The sequence below is a fragment of the Biomphalaria glabrata genome, chromosome 13 (assembly GCF_947242115.1).
Source record: "Biomphalaria glabrata chromosome 13, xgBioGlab47.1, whole genome shotgun sequence".
Taxonomy (NCBI): Eukaryota; Metazoa; Mollusca; class Gastropoda; family Planorbidae; genus Biomphalaria; species Biomphalaria glabrata.
In genome coordinates, this window is record NC_074723.1 from 29,733,637 (window position 1) to 29,755,042 (window position 21,406).

The 21,406-nt window shown below is 36.4% G+C and overlaps 1 protein-coding gene across 2 annotated transcripts in view; it reads left to right on the forward strand.

The window, feature by feature from the left end:
- LOC106058345 (probable serine/threonine-protein kinase roco5) overlaps positions 1-21,406 on the forward strand; it is a 91,052-nt gene that overhangs the window by 5,261 nt on the left and 64,385 nt on the right. For both annotated transcript variants that reach the window (XM_056007883.1, XM_056007884.1), the window contains exons 2-5: positions 2,131-2,187; positions 7,719-8,019; positions 11,887-11,927; positions 21,351-21,406. The exon at positions 21,351-21,406 is cut by the window's right edge and continues 149 nt beyond it. In XM_056007883.1, the coding sequence (XP_055863858.1) occupies positions 2,137-2,187; positions 7,719-8,019; positions 11,887-11,927; positions 21,351-21,406 (449 nt within the window). In that variant the 5' untranslated portion in view covers positions 2,131-2,136. The remainder of the gene's footprint in view (positions 1-2,130; positions 2,188-7,718; positions 8,020-11,886; positions 11,928-21,350) is intronic.

Sequence of the window (21,406 nt, forward strand, 5' to 3'; positions counted from 1 at the left end):
ATACATAAAACACTGAACCATAATCTTCAAATACAAAAACAAAATTTAATAAAATACTCTGAAAGACACAACGATAAAGGCACATTCCTCGTTCCATATGCTAGGACAAATTTGTACAAATACTCCTTCTTCCCTAGTGCTATTAGAGCATGGAATGGGTTGCCTGAGCTAGCCAGGAAAACCAGTGACTTGGCAGAATTTAAGTCATTGGTTAATTAATATGCATGACTAAATGCATGACGCGTAGGACGTAATCATCTTCTTTTTTGAAGTAACGTCTGTATCATATAAGATAAGATTTAATCAATCTATGTACTATGTCGCCCCCCCCCACCCCTTTCTAATATGTTGGCAATTAGGTTGGGCCGTGGGGGGGGGGGGGCGATTACATCTAAATCTACACTGTGAGTGGAAAGCGAAGTCCCGTTGCAGAAATCATAGTTTGTGAACAAAATTGTTGAATAACTATATAATATAATTTTTATATTATGTCGCTCCCTCTCAAGTATTTTGGCCGATTTGGTGGGATGTGGGTGGGACGATTGCATCTACTGCTCTCCCATCCTAACCCTTTGAGTGTGTGGGGAGATCGGTCCAATTTTTAAGCAGAAATATTATTTTTTTTTTGTGAACAAAATTAGTTGAATTTCTATATAATAAAAGCTACTTATTGATATTTGAACCAATTTGTATATTATGTAGCACACCACTCTAATATCAAATGAAATCATTAATAAATATAAAATGAAAGCGTGTGGTAGGTACCAGAAAGGACCGTAGATTGGCGATAGATGCAAGTGCCCCCACCCCCACCCCACGACTGGACCAACAAATACTTTTTCTTTTATATTTTAATGATGACAATCTGTCACTAAGCATAAATTAAATATACTTAGTATTAAATTCTCATCTCTAATCGCCCATTATTCTTTAATGTCAAATGCCATCAGTAAGCAATAATTAGGAAAAGGAAAGAAGACTCTTACATGTCTTCCCTCTTCCGACGAAAACTTGACGGTTAAAAAAACAGAGTAGTAAAATATGGTGACATAGCTTTTGTAATTGCGCATGACATTTATCAACACTATTTAACGAAAAACTTTGTTTTGGAAACTTTAGAATTAATGAGAAGCTTTTAAGCATATGAGTAACAATTGAGATGAGTTCTGAACTTAATTTTTTTTTTGCTCAACCTTTATACAATCTGAGATTTTTCTAATTTATAACTAACTTTGGGACTATAACTCACAAACAAAACATGAATCCTAAAAGTGCATATATTTTGAGTAGAACATAATTGTTCTTATTAATTTCTTAATATTTATTTAAGCTTTCAAATGTAGGTCTGTAAAAAAAAACAACTAAGTTACAAACAGGCATGTTGAACATAATTAATAATTTATAAATTAAAGTCTTTTTCAAATATTATTTTTTGAAGACTCTTTTTTTTTTAATGGCATCCCCCAAAGCATTTATATAAATCAATTTGATCAATCTATGGGGTAGCTTTTCTGTTTGAGGAACAAATCGGTTTTGTTTACAATGTCGTTAGGGTTTTGTCTTGAGAAGGCTAAGGAGGCTTTAGTTGTTTTTTGTTTTTTTTACTGAAATGCATTTAAAAAGCGATCACCAGATACTCCTCATCCTTCTCAAGCAAATACGATAACCACTGTGCCAGCGAGCTGCTAATGACAAAGGTTTAATAGTTATTTACAGCGTTTCTTTTTACAAGCAATAAAGGGGACTAATTCAGCTTATACCACAACCATTTCTTTCCCCTGTTCGAGATAACAAACAAAATAATTAATTACTTATAGGTAATTACCTAATTGGTTGTTTTTTTTTTCTTGATTCTTGTGTTGTCAGGTAAAAGAAATAATTGTAGCTTGATCAGAGATTGGGAGTCGAGAAATAACGTGTACAAACTTTTGTCCAGACAGACAGACAGACAGACTATCGGAGTAACTTGATATAAGCTATCTAGACAATTAGAAAAGTTTAGAATAATTCATAAATTGGTAGAGAGTTACAGTTCTATGTAATGTAAAAAAAAAAATCCATATAACTATATACTAGAAGATACTTTAACTATTTGTATTGTACACTGATTTTTTTTATGTTCTTTCATAGATACGGATGCCATCTATTTTTTGTATTCTGGTTAAAATGAATTCAAGTAGGACCAAGGTAATTCTTTCATATTCTATTTATTCACATACTAATACCTGAACAGATGGATCCCACATTCGAATTTCGATGATTTGGATTTTGAATTTGGGGATTTTTAGGGCGCCCCTGATTCCACCCAACTCTAATGGGTACCTGACTTTAGGTTGGTGAAAGTAAAAGCAGTTGGCGCGTTATGCTGGCCACATGACATCGTCGTAAACTGTCGGGGCCATAGAACCAGATAATATTTAAATCATCTGCCTTATAAATGGCAATGTCTGAAATGGGAAAATGTTACCAGATTGCAAATACTATAATGAGACAAAGTTGGCTAACTAACTTTTTAATGTTCTTAAAACGTCAAACTATTTTATAATTTAGACGACAGCTGATCTTGAGATTGTTTAGAATCGAACAATTGTCGTGAAAATATCTACAACAAATTAACTCAATACAATAAATAAGCTGACATCTGGGATTCTATCGATGAATTTCAAATACAGTAATCTCTTTTTTTTTTTTTGTTTACATTATGGAGTTTAGGATCCGGATGATGTTTTTAAGAAATAAAAGACACAAACATGGAACAATTCTAATAAAAGATAAATTAATAATTAATTGATACTCTATGTTCAAACTAGCCGGTTATGAACGCTGGCCTGAGGGCCTTAGTTTTGGTATTTCTGATCTACTGGTCTGAATTTATATCACTTTTTTTAAAAAATTTTGCCACGAAAATAAAAGTAGACTACGACTATGGGTGTATTCATTCAGCCGACATATTTATATCAAACATTCGATTCACGGTGCCCCCGCTGCGGGGAGGAAGAGGAAGTGCCTCATATTCTGTTTGACTGCCCCAGACTTGCTGATCTCCGTCTCGACAGGTCTGGGAAACTAAAAATTCTCGACCTGTATGGCGACATTTATGCACTACGCAAGACAGCAGGGTTTCTGTCCAGGGCTTTTGCAAGAGAGGATTTCAGCCTCTCAAGCCCTCACTCAAATGGAGTTTGATGATGATGATGATGATGATGATGATGATATCAAACATAAACTAATGTGAAAACGAGTTTACCCGATTTGTAAAAAAAAGTTTCGTTTTTTTAATAATGATACATTTAAGTATTTGTGTCTATTTTTAAGGCCCTCAGGTAGGGGTAGGGACATTAAACATTCACTACGTACTCCGCCATGATCTAAGGATCAATTATATCAAGTTTTATCAAGATTGGTCAAACGTTTTTTTTTCTTTGCGGGACATACAGACATACATACATACATACATACATACATACATACATACATACATACATACATACATACATACATACATACACACACACATACATACGCCTTACTTTCTGCTTTATATATTACATAATATAATAAAACATTCTTTCATTTTTTTAAAATTTGCCATAGAAATGAATTTGATAGTGTGTGAATCGATCCCACGATATTAGTGCTAATAGCAGAAAGTAAACAGAAAAAAACTTTCTTGTACTTATTTTTTAATATTTCAATAACATCAATGAGTTATCTCATCTCTGCCTGTGGTCCATTCTGGGGCATAAACTACCAGCCAACTTCCTTCCGGCGTCTCGGTCTTGGGCTAGTCTCTGCAACAGTCCCCACGTCTTGCCCATTTGCTTGGCGAATCGCGGCGCCCATGTATTCTTGGGCCGTCCCCTCTTCCTCTTTACTTGAAAGTTCCAGGTTAGGGCTTGCCTATTTGGATGCAGGCTTTTGAAGGGTGTGACCTATTCATCTCCAGCGTCTCTGAAGGATATCTATTTCAATAGGCTTCTGCTTTGTTCTTTGCCACAGTTCCTCATTCGAGATCTTGTCTGGCCATCGAATCATAAGAATCTTAATCAGGCATTGACGAATACCTGGATTTTTTTTCATGGTGGTGATGGTGGTTCTCCAGGTCTCTGCTCCATAAAGTAGTATTGGTTTAACCATGGTGTTAAAGATCGTGATCTTGGTGGTGGCGTTTATTTCCTAGATTCCCAGGTGTTCTTAATCTGATGGAATGCTGCACGAGCTTTACCAACGCGGGTTCTGACATCTGCACCTGTTCCTCCAAGGTGGTCTAGGATTCTGCCGAGATAGGTGAAGCTTTCCATCTCTTCCTAACTCTATTTGGACGCATCAATGAGAACAAGACATTATTTGTTAGTCGATTCCTATCCTGTCTTTTTATATATATTTTTTTAACTTAACACGCAATCGCTTCTGAACACCACATTACAATCTTAAGCCTTTTCGTTCAGGAAAGTGTAAGCTAATTAGTTGGAAATATGCATGCAAAAATAAAGATATGGAGTAACTGTGCAAATTGTATATGGAAACTATAGAAACGCGGTGGCTGAGCGATAAACCGTTTGACTTCTGAACTGTGGATCCTGGGTTCAAATCCTGGTTTAAGACTGGGATTTTTTAATTTTTAGGGTCTTTGGGCGCCACTGAGTCCAACCAGCTCTAATGGGTACATGCCGTTGGTCGGGGAAAAGTAAAGGCGGTTGGACGTTGAGCCGGCCACATAACACCCTCGTTAACGGTAGGCCACAGAAATAGACCACAAGGCCTGAAAGGGGGAACTATAGAATAAAGTAAACAATAAAAAGATTATGCGAGTTTAAAATCAATAGATAAACTCTATGACTTCAGTCATCACTGTTGCCAAATAATAACAAGCAAAATTTAAAAAAAAATTAAAATACAAAGCTTTTAGTTAGTGTATCGTTTAGTTTGGATCAGTCATGTAATTTAATAATTAATAAGCATCAGACGACAATCTCTTAAGGGACTAATTCAGCTTATACCACCACTTCAGTCAAGTACTATTTTTTTCCCTTGGAAAGGGGACTAATTCAGCTTGTGCCACCGCTTCAGTCATGTACCATTTCTTTCCCTTGTTTGAGATACCAAACAAAGTAATTTATTATCAATACTTTATTAACTAATTGGTTAATTTTTTAAATTGATTCTGGTGTTGTCAGGTAATAGAAATAATTAAGCACAATACATGGGCGTAGCCAGGATTTTTTTTCGGGGGGGGGGGGTTAGAATTTTTTTAGGATTTTTTCTCCCCCCCCCCCGCCCCCCCCTCGCGAAAAAAAATATTTGTATATATGTATGTGTGTGTGTGTTCATAATCTTTATTACATTCTGACCCTTCATTCTTTTGGAACACGTTTATTGTGCCCTAGAATAGGTTCTTCCTGGAGTTAGTGAAAAAATTGTTGACTCCCCTTCATTGCCAGCAAGGGGCTCTGGGGGAGCCAAGCACTATTTCTGGCATAGAATGTCAACAAAATGCATATTCTGAGGTATCTACAGTGCATTTTCCTGCTATTAAAAAGTCTTATTTCAAAATGTATGTGCTATTTTTATTGACTAAGACCCTGCCGCGCCGTTCGGCGCATTTGCCGTCAAGCTGTTTCCACAAAAATCTGTCGCTGGTAATTTCTGAAGCCTCTTCCCTCCTGCTCCGAGGACCTCCATGAATGTGTGGCGCCAAGTTGTACTAGTATGTCATCGCAACTCTTATTATACGTAATTTATTTTGTCGGAGAACATGTCCCGCAAACCTCATGCGACGCTCTGTCACAATTTTACTAAGGGGTCGACTCCCAGTTCGGCATAGGATTTCCTTGATTTAGACCCGATCTCAATAACTAACTCCTAAAATCTGTCTTAGCCATCTTTGTTGAGCCACATTTATTGTTTTTCAATTTCGGCAGATGACTACTCACTGCACTTTATTAATGGAGCCCCGCAACTGGTAGAAATGTAACCTCTCTTGGATACGCTCTTGGAATTTGACTGTAGTTTGCATTAGATTTTATATTGAAATGTATAGTTTTATCGTCAAAATCATCTGTTAGAGGTTTTAAACTAAAAATCTCAGGACTTTGTTGTAGTTTTTTTAAATTTAAAACCCCAATTTAGCTACGATCATAGAATTTGGTAACTGTAGTTTGCTTTAGAGTAATATTGAAGATAGAGGTTTTCCACCTCAAAACGCTCTGTAGGGGGATTTTAAACTCAAAACCATCTGGAGGAAAGGAGTTTAAACTCAAAACCCCCAATTCGCTTGGCTACGCTGAAATAATTTTAGTGTGTAGTTTGCTTTTTTTTATATTGAAGAGGTATTTTTTAGCATCAAACCGTTGTGAAGGGGGATATGAACTCAAAACCCCTTTTGGCAACGCTCATAGCATTTTAAGTGCGTAATTTGCTTTTTTTTTTACATTGATGATGTATTTTTAAACTTCAAACCCCGCTGGCGGGGGGTTTAAACTCAAAACCCATATGGCTACGCTCTTAGATTTTAGAGTGCGTAATTTTTTTAAATTTTTTTTTATTGAAGATGTATTTTTTAGCTTCAAACTCCACTGGAGGGGAGTTTAAACTTAAAACTGAGTCAAAACCCATTTAGCTACGCTCATAACATTTTGAGTGCATAATTTGCTTTTTTTCCATATTGAAGAGGGGGTCTATCGTAAATTTTGGAGGGGTTTTAAAATCAAAATCTTCCTTAACTGTGCACTTGGAATTTGGGGATTATCGTTTGCATTTTTTTTTGTGTTTTGTTTTATAGAAGAGGGGGATTTAACTGCAAAAACCCCTGGTAGGGGGGTTTCAAACTCAAAACCCCCTGGTAGGGGGTTTTAAACTCAAAACCCTCTGTTAGGGGTTTTAAACTCAAAACCCCCTGGTAGGGGTTTTAAACTCTAAACCCCCTGGTAGTGGTTTTAAACTCAAAACCCCTTTAGCTGTGCTGGGGCAAGTGATGGTTTAGTATTAAAATCTCACCTAAAATTAACAAAATCAAAGCAAAAAAAAACATGTCACTAAAGACCTTCTTCCCCCCCCCCCCGTGGTAGGGGTTTCAAACTTAAAACCCCCTGTTAGGGGGTTTCAAACTCAAAACCCCATGGTAGGGGTTTTAAACTCAAAACCCCTTTGGATGCGCTGGGGCAAGTGATGGTTTAGTATTAAAATCTTACCTAAAATAAAGAAAATCAAAGCAAAAAATCAGTCACTAAAGTCCGTCTCCCCCCTCGGGGGGGGGGATTTTCATTTCGGGGGGGGGGGGGGTTGAACCCCAAACCCCCCCCCCTGGCTACGCCTATGGCACAATATTAGCTTGATTCCGAGATTGGGTATCGGAGAAATAACGTGTACAAACTTTTAGTCAGACCCACACACACACAGACAGAGTGAGTTTATATAAGTTTTTTTTTTTTTATGACTTTGTGGTTCAAGCGAATGAGCTTATAATTTTATTTTTGGGACCTGAAAATTGTCAATCACCTATTTTAAAATACATACATGGTCAACACTTTCTGTATTCTGTACAGCGGGCACCAAAAAAACAGCTAGCTATTTATAGGTAGAAAAACATATCTAATACATCAATTTAAAAGCCTACACAATAATGCGGTTTTTTTTGTTTGTTTTTTTTTTTATTTTTTTATTTGAAAAATAATTACGATATAGTGTGAATAACGAAATCCTCTTAAATGTCATTACAGATTGAGAAAGGGAGATTGCTGGAGCATGAAGAAGCTTGTTTAAGAGCTAATATTGTTTATCTGAAAAATAACCTTATTGCAAAAGATATACTACTCTATTTGTACCAACACTGCGTATTAAGTGAGGATGATCTTGAAGAACTACGAAGCGTAAAAAATTGTAAAGATCAAGCCGAAGGATTGATATTTAAATTGTATTATTCCAGACCTTCAGATGGATTTAATACATTTATGAGGGCCTTAAAAATTAACCAATCTGAAGTGTATAAACATTTGAAAAAGCAAACAAAGCCTGGATCAAGTAAGTGTGTGTTTTTTTTTTATTTATTTTTGATTAACTTTTTGAAAACAAAAACGACGGAGGATGGGAGAGGGCAGGATTTGAACCCTCGACCATCGATAAATCCGAACGACAGTCCAGCGCGCAAACCGCACGACCAGGCAGCCATCAGATTGTATGGTTTTAGAAAATACAATTGCAACCATTTTGTGCGATACGAAACAATAAGAAATTGTGCGGTCTGTCTGTCCGCCCTTTCCTCTAGTGCTCGAAAAAATATTGAATATCCGATGTCATTGCAAAGTCCTGATGCAACGATGACTTATTATTCTAGAAATTTGTTTTTAAAATAAAATAAAAGACATCAGGGGGGTAGGTCTTTCTAATAGGTCACATACTTCTTCATTGATAACTATGGGCTTCCTTAATGGATTCACGCAACAAGCAACATTAAAAAAAAAGGTATTTTTTTTGTTTAAAAGGCAAGTCCTCCTCTATTAAGTTTATGACATTTTGTAGGAGCGACTACTTTGTTCTTATAACTTATGAAAGATAGATATAAAATTAATTGAATAATTTTTTATTGAATATTTTTTTACCTAATCATCCCCTGAAAAAAGTCCCAGTAAGCGTAAGTACAAATCTATTTAGGGTATAAAAAGTTCTTGTTTGATGCAGTGACGTAGCTAGGGACTCGTGGGGGGGGGGAGGGCTTGGCCTTTATCGGGGCCACTGCATTTTGATATTCGATATCATGACATGAGATAATGTACTTAATAAATGTGTAAGTCTAAATTCTAATTGGTACAATAACTAAGTAAAATTTAAATAAAATAATCATGAAGACGCTTTTACTTTTTTTTTTCAAAAAGTTAAATGTTATATAACCTTGGATATGCCAATAATAGAATATGCATCCTCTGTTTGGGGCCCCTCAACTCAAGAAAACATTAAGAAACTGGAACAGACATAAAATAGAGCAGTGAGATTCATAACAAACGAATATTCACATTTGACTAGAGTAACACCTTTAGTATATGGCTCCTTTTGTCTCGAAAGGCAATGGATGCGCCCAAATGAGTCACTGGTTTTGGCTTAATCTTGAGACGGGGCAGAATCTGGTGTGGCTAATCAAGCCAATTCTAGAACGGCAGACTTTGCCACAATTCGTACATGTGTATGCCTCTAATTTAGGGCTAGCAGACAGGGCAGCTTCCTTTTTATCCCTCTTGATTAAAGCCGCTTCAATTCTTTTGTTCTCAGCAAGGGTTGTCCCAGCACGCACAGTCTGTCTCCATGCACTCCGATCTTTGGCTATGTTTTCCCACATACTTTCGCTGATGCCTGAGGCTCTCATGTCTCGCTTGCAGACATCTCTATATGTTAGTCTTGGGCGGCCCTTGGGTCTGACTCCTTCCACAAGCTCATCATATAAGATATCTTTCGGGATTCTACCATCTGGCATGCGGGTGACATGTCCGAGCCAGCGTAATCTTCTTTGTGTCAGGAGAGCATACATGCTGTTCATATTGGCCAATCTTAAAACTTCCTGATTGGAGACATGGTCCCTCCAAATGATGCCCATTATGCGTCTCAGGCAGCGCAAGTGGAAACTATTCAATCTGTGCTCTTGGTACATGTATGTTGACCAGCTTTCACTGCCATAAAGGAGAGTGCTCACAACACAGGCGTTGTAGACTAAGATTTTGGTCGCTGTGGTCAATTTACCATTTTCCCAGACGCGCTTGGAGAGTTTTGCCAATGATGTGGTAGCTTTTCCTATCCTTTTTGTCAGCTCGATGTCTAAGTCTAGGTTACTGACAATTGTTGAACCCAAGTAGGTAAATTCCTGCACCACTGAAAGGGTGTGGTTCCCAATTTGTATTATAGGTATTTCTGTGACGTCTTGTGCCAGGATTTCGGTCTTGGAGAGACTTATAGTAAGGCTAAACTCTTGACAAGCAGCTGCTAAGGCGTTCACTAGATTCTGTAGACCTCCTTGTGAGTGAGATACGAGTGCCGCGTCATCGGCAAACAGCAGCTCCCTTATCAAGATACGACGCCTTTTCGTTTTGGCTTTAAGACGTGCCAGGTTAAAGAGCCTTCCATCGGATCTGCTATGGATGTTTTCTTAACTTATTTGGGCAGCCGATTCTCTCTAGTACAGCAAACAGACCGCTTCTGCTAACAAGGTCAAAGGCCTTGGTCAAATCAATAAATGCTATGAAGAGGGGCTGCTTTTGTTCTCTGCTCTTCTCCTGTAGCTGCCGAAGAGAGAAAATCATACCTTTAGTAAAATCATTAAATTTAGAAAGCCTTCAGGATAGAAGACTTAAAAGTAAAGTAGCAATTATACATAAATCACTGAACCATAATCATAATCTTCAAATACAAAAACAAAATTTCATAAAATACCCAGAAAGACACAAAGATAAAGGCACATTCCTCGTCTCATATGCTAGGACAAATTTGTACAAGTACTCCTTCTTCCCTAGTGCTATTAGAGCATGGAATGGGTTGCCTGAGCTAGCCAGGAAAACCAGTGACTTGGCAGAATTTAAGTCATTGGTTAATTTGCATGACTAAATGCATGACGCGTAGGTCGTAATCATCTTCTTTTTTTAAGTAACATCTGTAGTATATAAGATAAGAAATAATACCGTTGTTTATTAGCGTGATAATGCACACGTGACAAATCTCAATTCTTGTCGCCTCACGTGGTGCTTTCTGTGCTGTAAAGAAATCTGTAACATCATGTAGAATAATCTAGAATCTAGAGCAATGCTGTCTAGTATTTTTGACTACACGTTAATAGCTAGATTACATGGCAGGGGCGAAAGCTTTAATAGTTGATTTAAAAAAAAATTAGTACATTCATTTGCCCTCCACCTAAATTACTTTTTGGGTACTTTTGATTTTGGAACCACCATCCCTTAACCTTGCTACGCCACTGGTTTGAATATACAGAGCCATACAGGATAACATGAAAAGACATTAGTCTTTACTAGAATACTGGATTTTTTTTCTAATGGTGGGGAGGAGCAATAGGAGCGGGAGTGTATCTCCAAAATAGAGCTCCACAGTCACAGTCATCCAATACATACATCCTCCCATCATCACACCGTAGAGGAAGTACCTAAAAGTGTCACTCCACATTCACAGTCATCCAATACATACATCTTCCCATCATCACACCGTAGAGGAAGTACCTAAAAGTGTCATTTTTTTTTAAATTGTGGAGGGTTGTCGAGAATATGATGTTGCCAGCACAACAGCCAACGGCCCTTACTTTCCCCAACTAAAGTCAGATACCCATTACAGTTGGATGGACTCAGGGCGATCCCAAGGATCCCGAAATTTAAAATCCCAGGCTACACCGGGAGTCAAAGTGGAGATACCTCCGTTCGTAGGGGAGGCCTTCAGTGTCTGAAATTATACTTAAAATTGTAGAAAGTCTTAGGGATAAAGTGTTGCTGTCTATTATGGAAATAGATGTAACTATGACATCTAACTGTTTAGTCGGGTCACCACTTTATGTCAGTATCTCTATTCGGTTCAAAAGGGTACCTTGAAACAATGGCACTTGCATTAAAGATTGATAAGATACACTAATTTAACATATGAACTATGAACATACACTAAATGAGTCAAAAAAAATTCCATCTACCCAGAAGAGAACAGTTATATATATATATATATTGATATATTGGGAATATATAACTAGGGAGATTAACTTTTTCATACCTATAACAATAAAAAACAACAATTAATCTCATCGTGCATATGGATTATGAGCTTACACATGCGGTTAATATCGAAATGAATATAAATATCTGTTATCTATTTATAGTTTTGATGATAGTTTCTAATAGATCTGTATCTTTTCAGGTATACTTGACAAATTTAAACTGAAAGCACTTGGTAAAAAGGTAAAAAAAAAATTATTATTTTATTCTTGTATTTAACTTATTTGTCAATCTATATTATATTTCAAAAGTACCACTCACTGACTGGCTGATTGATCAAGAGATCTCTTAAAATATTACGAAATCTTATGAAATTTCGTACACATGATCCTTTCACCTCCGAGCGCTCACTATGAATCTGTTTTGACAGATTCGCAACCTGATGACCGCAATTCGCGAAAAGCCTCAAGATTTCAATTCAAATCGTGTTATTTTCACTATTTCCCCAAAAGATCGCATTCTACACAAAATGTATAAATAGAAGTAGCACAAACCTAAGACTTCCTTTATTTTCTTTCTTTTTCCTTCTTATCTTTTCTTTTAAAACGTGCCTGAAGTCACTTCCGCTTACCTATAGACGCCGACTAATAAGAAGTGAAAATATCGACGAAGTATTATTTTTTTTGTAACGCTGAAGTTGTTATTGTTATATCATTTTGTTATAATTTGTTAATATTCATATGTGTTCAATCATCTGATTATTATGAAGATATAGTTCTACGTGAACCTGGCTTAAATGATGTGATTGATTGATCATCTAATTCATGGTTGGCTGACATACAAACTGAAAGGGGATTGGCGATAGGCTCATTCATGAATTTTAGAAGAAGCCCATGCCCTTGTTCAAGAGACTAAATTTTTTGTATAAAAGAATCCAAAGCCTTTGTTCAAGAGACTAAATTTTTTTGTATAAAAGAATCCAATGCCCTTGTTCAAGAGACTAATTTTTTTGTATAAAAGAATCCAATGCCTTTGTTCAAGAGACTAAATTTTTTTGTATAAAAGAATCCAATGCCCTTGTTCAAGAGACTAATTTTTTTGTATAAAAGAATCCAATGCCTTTGTTCAAGAGACTAAATTTTTTTGTATAAAAGAATCCAATGCCCTTGTTCAAGAGACTAATTTTTTTTGTATAAAAGAATCCAATGCCTTTGTTCAAGAGACTAAATTTTTTTGTATAAAAGAATCCAATGCCCTTGTTCAAGAGACTAAATTTTTTTGTATAAAAGAATCCAATGCCCTTGTTCAAGAGACTAAATTTTTTTGTATAAAAGAATCCAATGCCCTTGTTCAAGAGACTAATTTTTTTGTATAAAAGAATCCAATGCCTTTGTTCAAGAGACTAAATTTTTTGTATAAAAGAATCCAATAACCTTGTTCAATAGACTCAATGTTTGGTTTAGAAGAAGCCAATGCCCTTGTTCAACAGACTAAATTTTGGGATTAGAAGAAGCCAATAACCTTGTTCAATAGACTCAATGTTTGGTTTAGAAGAAGCCAATAACCTTGTTCAATAGACTCTATGTTTGGTTTAAAAGAAGCCAATGCCCTTGTTCAACAGACTAAATTTTGGGTTTAGAAGAAGCCAATAACCTTGTTCAATAGATTCAATGTTTGGTTTAAAAGAAGTTAATGCCCTTGTTCAATAGACTCAATGTTTGGTTTAGAAGAAGCCAATAACCTTGTTCAATAGAATAAATTTTGGGTTTAGAAGAAGCCAATAACCTTGTTCAATAGATTCAATGTTTGGTTTAAAAGAAGTTAATGCCCTTGTTTAATAGACCCAATGGTTGGTTTAGAAGAAGCCAATAACCTTGTTCAACGGACTAAATTTTGGGTTTAGAAGAAGCCAATAACCTTGTTCAATAGATTCAATGTTTGGTTTAAAAGAAGTTAATGCCCTTGTTTAATAGACTCAATGTTTGGTTTAGAAGAAGCCAATAACCTTGTTCAACAGACTAAATTTTGGGTTTAGAAGAAGCCAATAACCTTGTTTAATAGACTCAATGTTTGGTTTACAAGAAGTTAATGCCCTTGTTCAACAGACTAAATTTTGGGTTTAGAAGAAGCCAATAACCTTGTTCAATAGATTCAATGTTTGGTTTAAAAGAAGCCAATGCCCTTGTTCAACAGAATAAATTTTGGGATTAGAAGAAGCCAATAACCTTGTTCAATAGACTCAATGTTTGGTTTAGAAGAAGCCAATAACCTTGTTCAATAGACTCAATGTTTGGTTTAAAAGAAGTTAATGCCCTTGTTCAATAGACTCTATGTTTGGTTTAGAAGAAGCCAATAACCTTGTTCAATAGATTCAATGTTTGGTTTAAAAGAAGTTAATGCCCTTGTTCAATAGACTCAATGTTTGGTTTAGAAGAAGCCAGTGCCCTTGTTCAATAGACTCTATGTTTGGTTTAAAAGAAGTTAATGCCCTTGTTCAATAGACTCAATGTTTGGTTTAGAAGAAGCCAATAACCTTGTTCAATAGATTCAATGTTTGGTTTAAAAGAAGTTAATGCCCTTGTTCAATAGACTCAATGTCTGGTTTAGAAGAAGCCAATGCCCTTGTTCAATAGACTCAATGTTTGGTTTAAAAGAAGTTAATGCCCTTGTTCAATAGACTCAATGTTTGGTTTAGAAGAAGCCAATGCCCTTGTTCAATAGACTCAATGTTTGGTTTAAAAGAAGTTAATGCCCTTGTTCAATAGACTCAATGTTTGGTTTAGAAGAAGCCAATAACCTTGTTCAATAGACTCAATGTTTGGTTTAAAAGAAGTTAATGCCCTTGTTCAAGAGAAAAATTTGTTTGTTTAGAAGAAGCCCCTTTTGGTTATGTAGTGTACACAGAGTCAGTTTCACAATTACAATAAACAGCGCTGGTTAACTCTGGATGTGGTAATGCATAGGCCTACTTCATGTGAATATATAATCTATTCTTCTTTTTTAAAGCATAAAATAAACGTAGTCGGTAAATTATTAGTAAATAGTACAACAGAACTACACGAGTTACTTGTGTACATTGCTCCGTTTTTTTTCATTTTGTATTAGTTTTGTTATATAAAAGAAACTATAGAAAATTCAAAACCAACAAAATACTCGTCAAATAGCGTAGCATAATCAGCTATTTTGCAGGGCCGGTCTTAGGCCACTGCAGCCTATGCGATCGTAATAAGCCCCGCATTTTCATAATTCTAGGAGTAAATTATAAAATAAAACCATATTATAACTTATAACAGATTTCCCACGGCCTCCTAATCTAACAGGAGCTCATTGAAATCTCCTGAAATTGCAAAATATACGAAAAAGCCCTGGAAATCTCGGCAATGATTAAAATCTTTTGAAAACTCATACAAATCTCCTGAAATATATAGACAAAAATATTATCATTTAGGGATGTCATTCAATATGGAAAACGCCAATTCTACGTGCGTTAAATTAATGGCATTATGCAAAACCTTAATTGTGGAATCTGGTGAAAGAAGCTTCTCGCGCCTCAAACTAAAGAAGAATTACTTGAAGTCAACAATTCTCGTAGATAGATTGAAACATTTGGTAATCTTGCTATTGAGCGTGATTTATGTAGGAAATATACTGCATGACTTCGCTACACGCAAGGCATGTAAAGTAATTCTGTACGGAGTAAAGAATGAATAAATGCAAAGATCTTATCTTATCTTATATAATACAGACGTTACTTCAAAAAAGAAGATGATTACGTCCCACGCGTCATGCATTTAGTCATGCATATTAACCAATGACTTAAATTCTGCCAAGTCACTGGTTTTTCTGGCTAGCTCAGGCAACCCATTCCATGCTCTAATAGCACTAGGGAAGAAGGAGTATTTGTACAAATTTGTCCTAGCATATGGGACGAGGAATGTGCCTTTATCTTTGTGTCTTTCAGAGTATTTTATTAAATTTTGTTTTTGTATTTGAAGATTTTGGTTCAGTGTTTTATGTATGATTGCTACTTTACTTTTGAGCCTTCTGTCCTGAAGGCTTTCTAAATTTAGTGATTTTACTAAAGGTGTTACTCTAGTCAAATGTGAATATTCGTTTGTTATGAATCTCACTGCTCTATTTTGTGTCTGTTCCAGTTTCTTAATGTTTTCTTGAGTTGAGGGGTCCCAAACGGAGGATGCATATTCTATTATTGGCCTAACCAAGGTTAAATAACATTTTAACATTCAAAGATGAATATATTTTCTAATACAAACTCTTAATTTTCACATTTTATCCGTATCCCTACCCAAATATACCCTCGCGAAATCCGTTTCGCATAGGGCCCCAAATGGTTATGTCTGGCCCTGCTCTTTAGTGACGGGTGAATACAGAGAAGATCTGGTAAGGCCAATAAAAGAATATGCATCCTCTGTTGTGACAAAATAGAGCAGTGAGATTTATAACAAACGAATATTCACATATATAAATATAATATTTTTTAACCTTATCCATACATTCAAAATTTAACATGTTACATGTAATAAAGAGAAAGTAAAAAAAGATTTTTAACAAAATTAGATAAATTGACAACACGAAAAAAATTCTTGACCTACTTTAAGCTACAATTGTGTACAAATGACATTTCCCTCGCAAATAAAAATTAATATCTCCATTGTCATTTGTCATACAAACTAGACATAGATCTAGCTAGATCAAGACCTAGTTTTAGATCTAAATCTAGATTCAATATCTAAGTTTAGGTCTAGAACTACATCTAAGTCTAGATCTAGAAATAGATCTAAGTCTAGATCTAGAGTTAGATCTAAGTCTAGATCTAGAGTTAGATCTAAGTCTAGATCTAGAGTTAGATCTAAGTCTAGATCTAGAGTTAGATCTAAGTCTAGATCTAGATCTAAGTCTAGATCTAGAACTAGGCTATATATAAAATCTTGAAATAGAATCTACTATATCTGTAGTGGAGTGGATATCTTTTTAGAAAAACACCGGCCACCCCGATATCCACGTGACCCTTCACCCTAGATGGCACCTTGTGTCCGCGCATGACAAGGCAGACCAACGTGGGCACTGTCCATTCGACCGGCATCTCGTATCGCTGTAATGTCCGTATGTTACTGGACCTAAGTCGTCTCCACTCCCTTTTGTGCTTGGTTCTACACCATGTGTTCGTATGGCTGCAGGTAATCACATTTTACTTATTCATATTAGCTTGTAAATTTAATTACCGGTAGTAGTTTATATAGAATATCACTACCGCGGTTTTTGTTCATGTTGGACTATTCTTATTTTTAGAAGCCAGCATGTAGATGAATTCATTTATTGAAATGCGTACCTGTAGTATTCTATATAGAATGTGAACTGTCCATTTTGTAAATGTATTTTTACAACAAGTGTTTAGATACTGGCTTTTAAGAAACATTGTATTTGTGAGTGTATAGATTTGTTCTATTTAATTGTTGTAGTTTTTTGTAAGGAAAGTAAAGAGCGAAACTCTTCAAACAATGTATATTAGTTTTATGTAGAACAACTAGTTGATTTATTTTTAGAGAACTACATTGTCTTTTATTTTTATAATGTTTCGGGTGTTCCATATCTCTCTTGTGTTTGTATAAGAGAGGTTGGTTTACACTATATGATTTTCTTTTCGTTTTTTGTTAAGATTTAGTATTTAGACTTTGATGTTGTGTGAACGACTTGGTCTAACCATTTAGGCTTATTAATTATGTCTAGTTTATGTTTAGTTTATGTTTATTTGTAATTATGTTTTATGTTTGCCTTTGGCAGGTCTTTAATGTATAATAAACAGTTTCGAATCGTCCTACGAGTTGCCTTCATCATTTAGTTGTCTTCTGTGCCAAACCCACCACAGAAACTTGGTAGCACGAGTCGGGTCAGGAAGAGAGACTACACTGTGGGACCAGAAGTCGTCTCAGAATCTGCTTCCTGACAACCGAAACTAAGAAAGTGACAACCAGACGTAGATGTCAACAAGTAACAGTTAGTTTTTTCTCGTTTCTGTACTTTCAAATATTTTCTATTTTTTGTTTTCTTCTTTTTGTTTCAGGGTAGTTAGATTTAGTTTAGTTTATTTTAATATAATTTGCTTATATTTTCTTAATTGTGATTTTACTTAGCTTGAACATTGTTTCTGTTGAGATAGATTTAGTTATTAGGTTACTATTATTGTTAGAGTTTCTTAAGACCTGCAGCCAGATGGAGGGAAATATGGTGGAACCTAGTTCAGTGAAGGGGAGAGACGTGGGTCCCGTGTGCAGTGGAGGAGAGCCGGAGGGAATGGAACGTGTCACTAAGGGGATGTTGACTCGACTACAAGCTGAACTTGAGGCATTGAAACTGGCCTGTCAGCGCCCTCATTACATCATAGAACCTGCTAGAAAAATTAGACATTTCAGTGGGGATGGCAGAAATGAGGAAGTTTCAATTGAAGATTTCGTCAGAGAAATAAGAGATCTATGGGAACTTCGGCCTTACATCTCGCCTCAAGAGAAGACAGCAACCATCATTGCGAATATAAGTGGTCCAGCAAGAGTAGAGGTAGATCTTCAGCCACCTCATATCAGAAGTGATCCAGAAGCTCTGCTTGATGCACTTACATCTGCGTTTGAAGTAATCATACCGGTGCGAGAGGCAGAGATAACATTTCTGATGTCGCAGCAAAGAAGAAGTGAGTCACTGCTCCAATTCTCTCACCGACTATTTAAGGAGTTCACAACGGCCATAAGACAAGAAAAAAGAGAAGGAATAGATTGCTTCAAGGAGGAAAGATTGAGGGACCAATATGCCTATGGAATCAGTGATCCTGACCTACGTAGAGAGCTGTTTAAGTTCATGACGCAACATCCCCAGACAAGCTTTCAAACGCTACGAAACTATGCGTTCAAGTTGGAGAACCAGAACAAAGATGCAGTTCGAGCCCAAGAACATTGGCCTGAAGTTCTCTTAGCACAGTTCGCCAAACTAGAGAAGCAACTTGAAGAGATAAAGGGGTCCGGGTATAACAGTCGGCTAAGTTCAAGGAACCCACTCTCTAGTCAACAGCATAGTCAACGCAGACCAACACAAAGACACATGGAACATAGCCATCAAAACAGAAGTCGACCAACAGCACCACCGGGTCTTTTGTGGACGAGGACCAAGAGAGGATTCTTCCCATACACTGATGATGGATCACCAGTCTGCACCCAGTGCTGGGAAGTTGGACATGTAAGGCGTCACTGTCAGCAATCACCACAACTCACAGCTGAGGTTCAATCTGTGTGCAATAGTGAACCCATTGTTTCACAGCCAACCCACCAAGTAGAACAACGAACCAATGAGCCACAAGCTGATGCAATGTACAATACAGATGCAAGTCACTCAATTCAAACATCGAGAAATAGAAACTTTAACACTGGGCAGCCAAACAAGAACAGGCATAACAGAGTCCGGGGGCCAGATAGACAAAGAAGAAACTACAGGTATTTTAACCAGCCACAAAGACGATTTCACTCACTGCTCCCTATCACACTTTCTACAGCTTCCCAGTCATTATGTTTAGAGAAAGACAGACCACTCTGTATGACCGATGGAACCAGCACGTTACAAACTGGAAAGATGCTTGTCGTTCCAGAAGACACTGACAAGAAACAGTTGTTTCAGTTTTCAGAAACCTACTAGGCTGAACGCCCCGGGACGGGTCGTTTCAAGCTAGGGGCTCTGTAGTGGAGTGGATATCTTTTTAGAAAAACACCGGCCACCCCGATATCCACGTGACCCTTCACCCTAGATGGCACCTTGTGTCCGCGCATGACAAGGCAGACCAACGTGGGCACTGTCCATTCGACCGGCATCTCGTATCGCTGTAATGTTCGTATGTTACTGGACCTAAGTCGTCTCCACTACCTTTTGTGCTTGGTTCTACACCATGTGTTCGTATGGCTGCAGGTAATCACATTTTACTTATTCATATTAGCTTGTAAATTTAATTACCGGTAGTAGTTTATATAGAATATCACTACCGCGGTTTTTGTTCATGTTGGACTATTCTTATTTTTAGAAGCCAGCATGTAGATGAATTCATTTATTGAAATGCGTACCTGTAGTATTCTATATAGAATGTGAACTGTCCATTTTGTAAATGTATTTTTACAACAAGTGTTTAGATACTGGCTTTTAAGAAACATTGTATTTGTGAGTGTATAGATTTGTTCTATTTAATTGTTGTAGTTTTTTGTAAGGAAAGTAAAGAGCGAAACTCTTCAAACAATGTATATTAGTTTTATGTAGAACAACTAGTTGATTTATTTTTAGAGAACTACATTGTCTTTTATTTTTATAATGTTTCGGGTGTTCCATATCTCTCTTGTGTTTGTATAAGAGAGGTTGGTTTACACTATATGATTTTCTTTTCGTTTTTTGTTAAGATTTAGTATTTAGACTTTGATGTTGTGTGAACGACTTGGTCTAACCATTTAGGCTTATTAATTATGTCTAGTTTATGTTTAGTTTATGTTTATTTGTAATTATGTTTTATGTTTGCCTTTGGCAGGTCTTTAATGTATAATAAACAGTTTCGAATCGTCCTACGAGTTGCCTTCATCATTTAGTTGTCTTCTGTGCCAAACCCACCACATATCTATCCTTTCGGGAACCGCTAATAAAATATTCAGAAAGACACAAAGATAAAGGAACATTCGTCGTAACATATGCTAGGACAAATTTGTAGAAATACTCCTTCTTCCCTAGTGCTATTAGAGCATGGAATGTGTTGCCTGAGCTACCCAGAAAAAAACAGTGACTTGGCAGAATTTAGGTCATTGGTTACAGGGCCGGTCCTAACAATTGCGGAGCCCTATGCGAAACTGATTTCGCGGGGCCTAGTCTGTGTGGAAATAAGGATAATAAGTGAAAATTAAGATTTTATATTAGAAAAAAAAAATTCGACTTTACTAAGTACAAAATTGCGATCAAATTAACTTTACTTTACAAACCTTGCAACCTTTGGCAGATATATTATGTCAGTAACTATAAAAGTAAATAAAGTATTGTAGCTTCTGATTAAGGTGAAAATTCGCCCGATTATTACATTTTATTACATGAAAGCTGACAATGCCTTTTTTTTTTTCATCGCGTGTAGGATTGGCGTTTTAGGCAATGAATGACACCCACAAATGACAATTTTCTCTATTTTTCATGCCATTTTTATGAGTTTTTAGGAGATTTTAATAAATTCAGGAGATTACCAGGAATTTTTCGTATATATTTTGCAATTTAATAATTACACCTAGAATTAGCGCGGGGCCTATGAAAGCGCGGGGCCCACTGCGACCGCATAGGTTGCAGTTGCCTAAGACCGGCCCTGATTGGTTAGTATGCATGACTAAATGCATGATGCGTACGACGTAATCATCTTCTTTTTTGAAGTAACATCTATATTATATAAGATAAGATAAGAAGATAATCAAAAGATCGCGAGATCTGCTCGAGTTCACTAACTGCTCTGCGCATACGTGCATAGGAATTATGTGACCTTTAGGTTGTGTTATTCTAGGTGCCACAATATCATTGTATACAATAACTGATTCTTATAACTTTTCGAAATGTAATTCCCTGAAATGGTATTCATCTAATGCATAAAGTCCATTTCAGAAAATTACAGACGTCAGAACGTGTGATCTTTCACTGCAAGACCTTTGTCGTTGTCA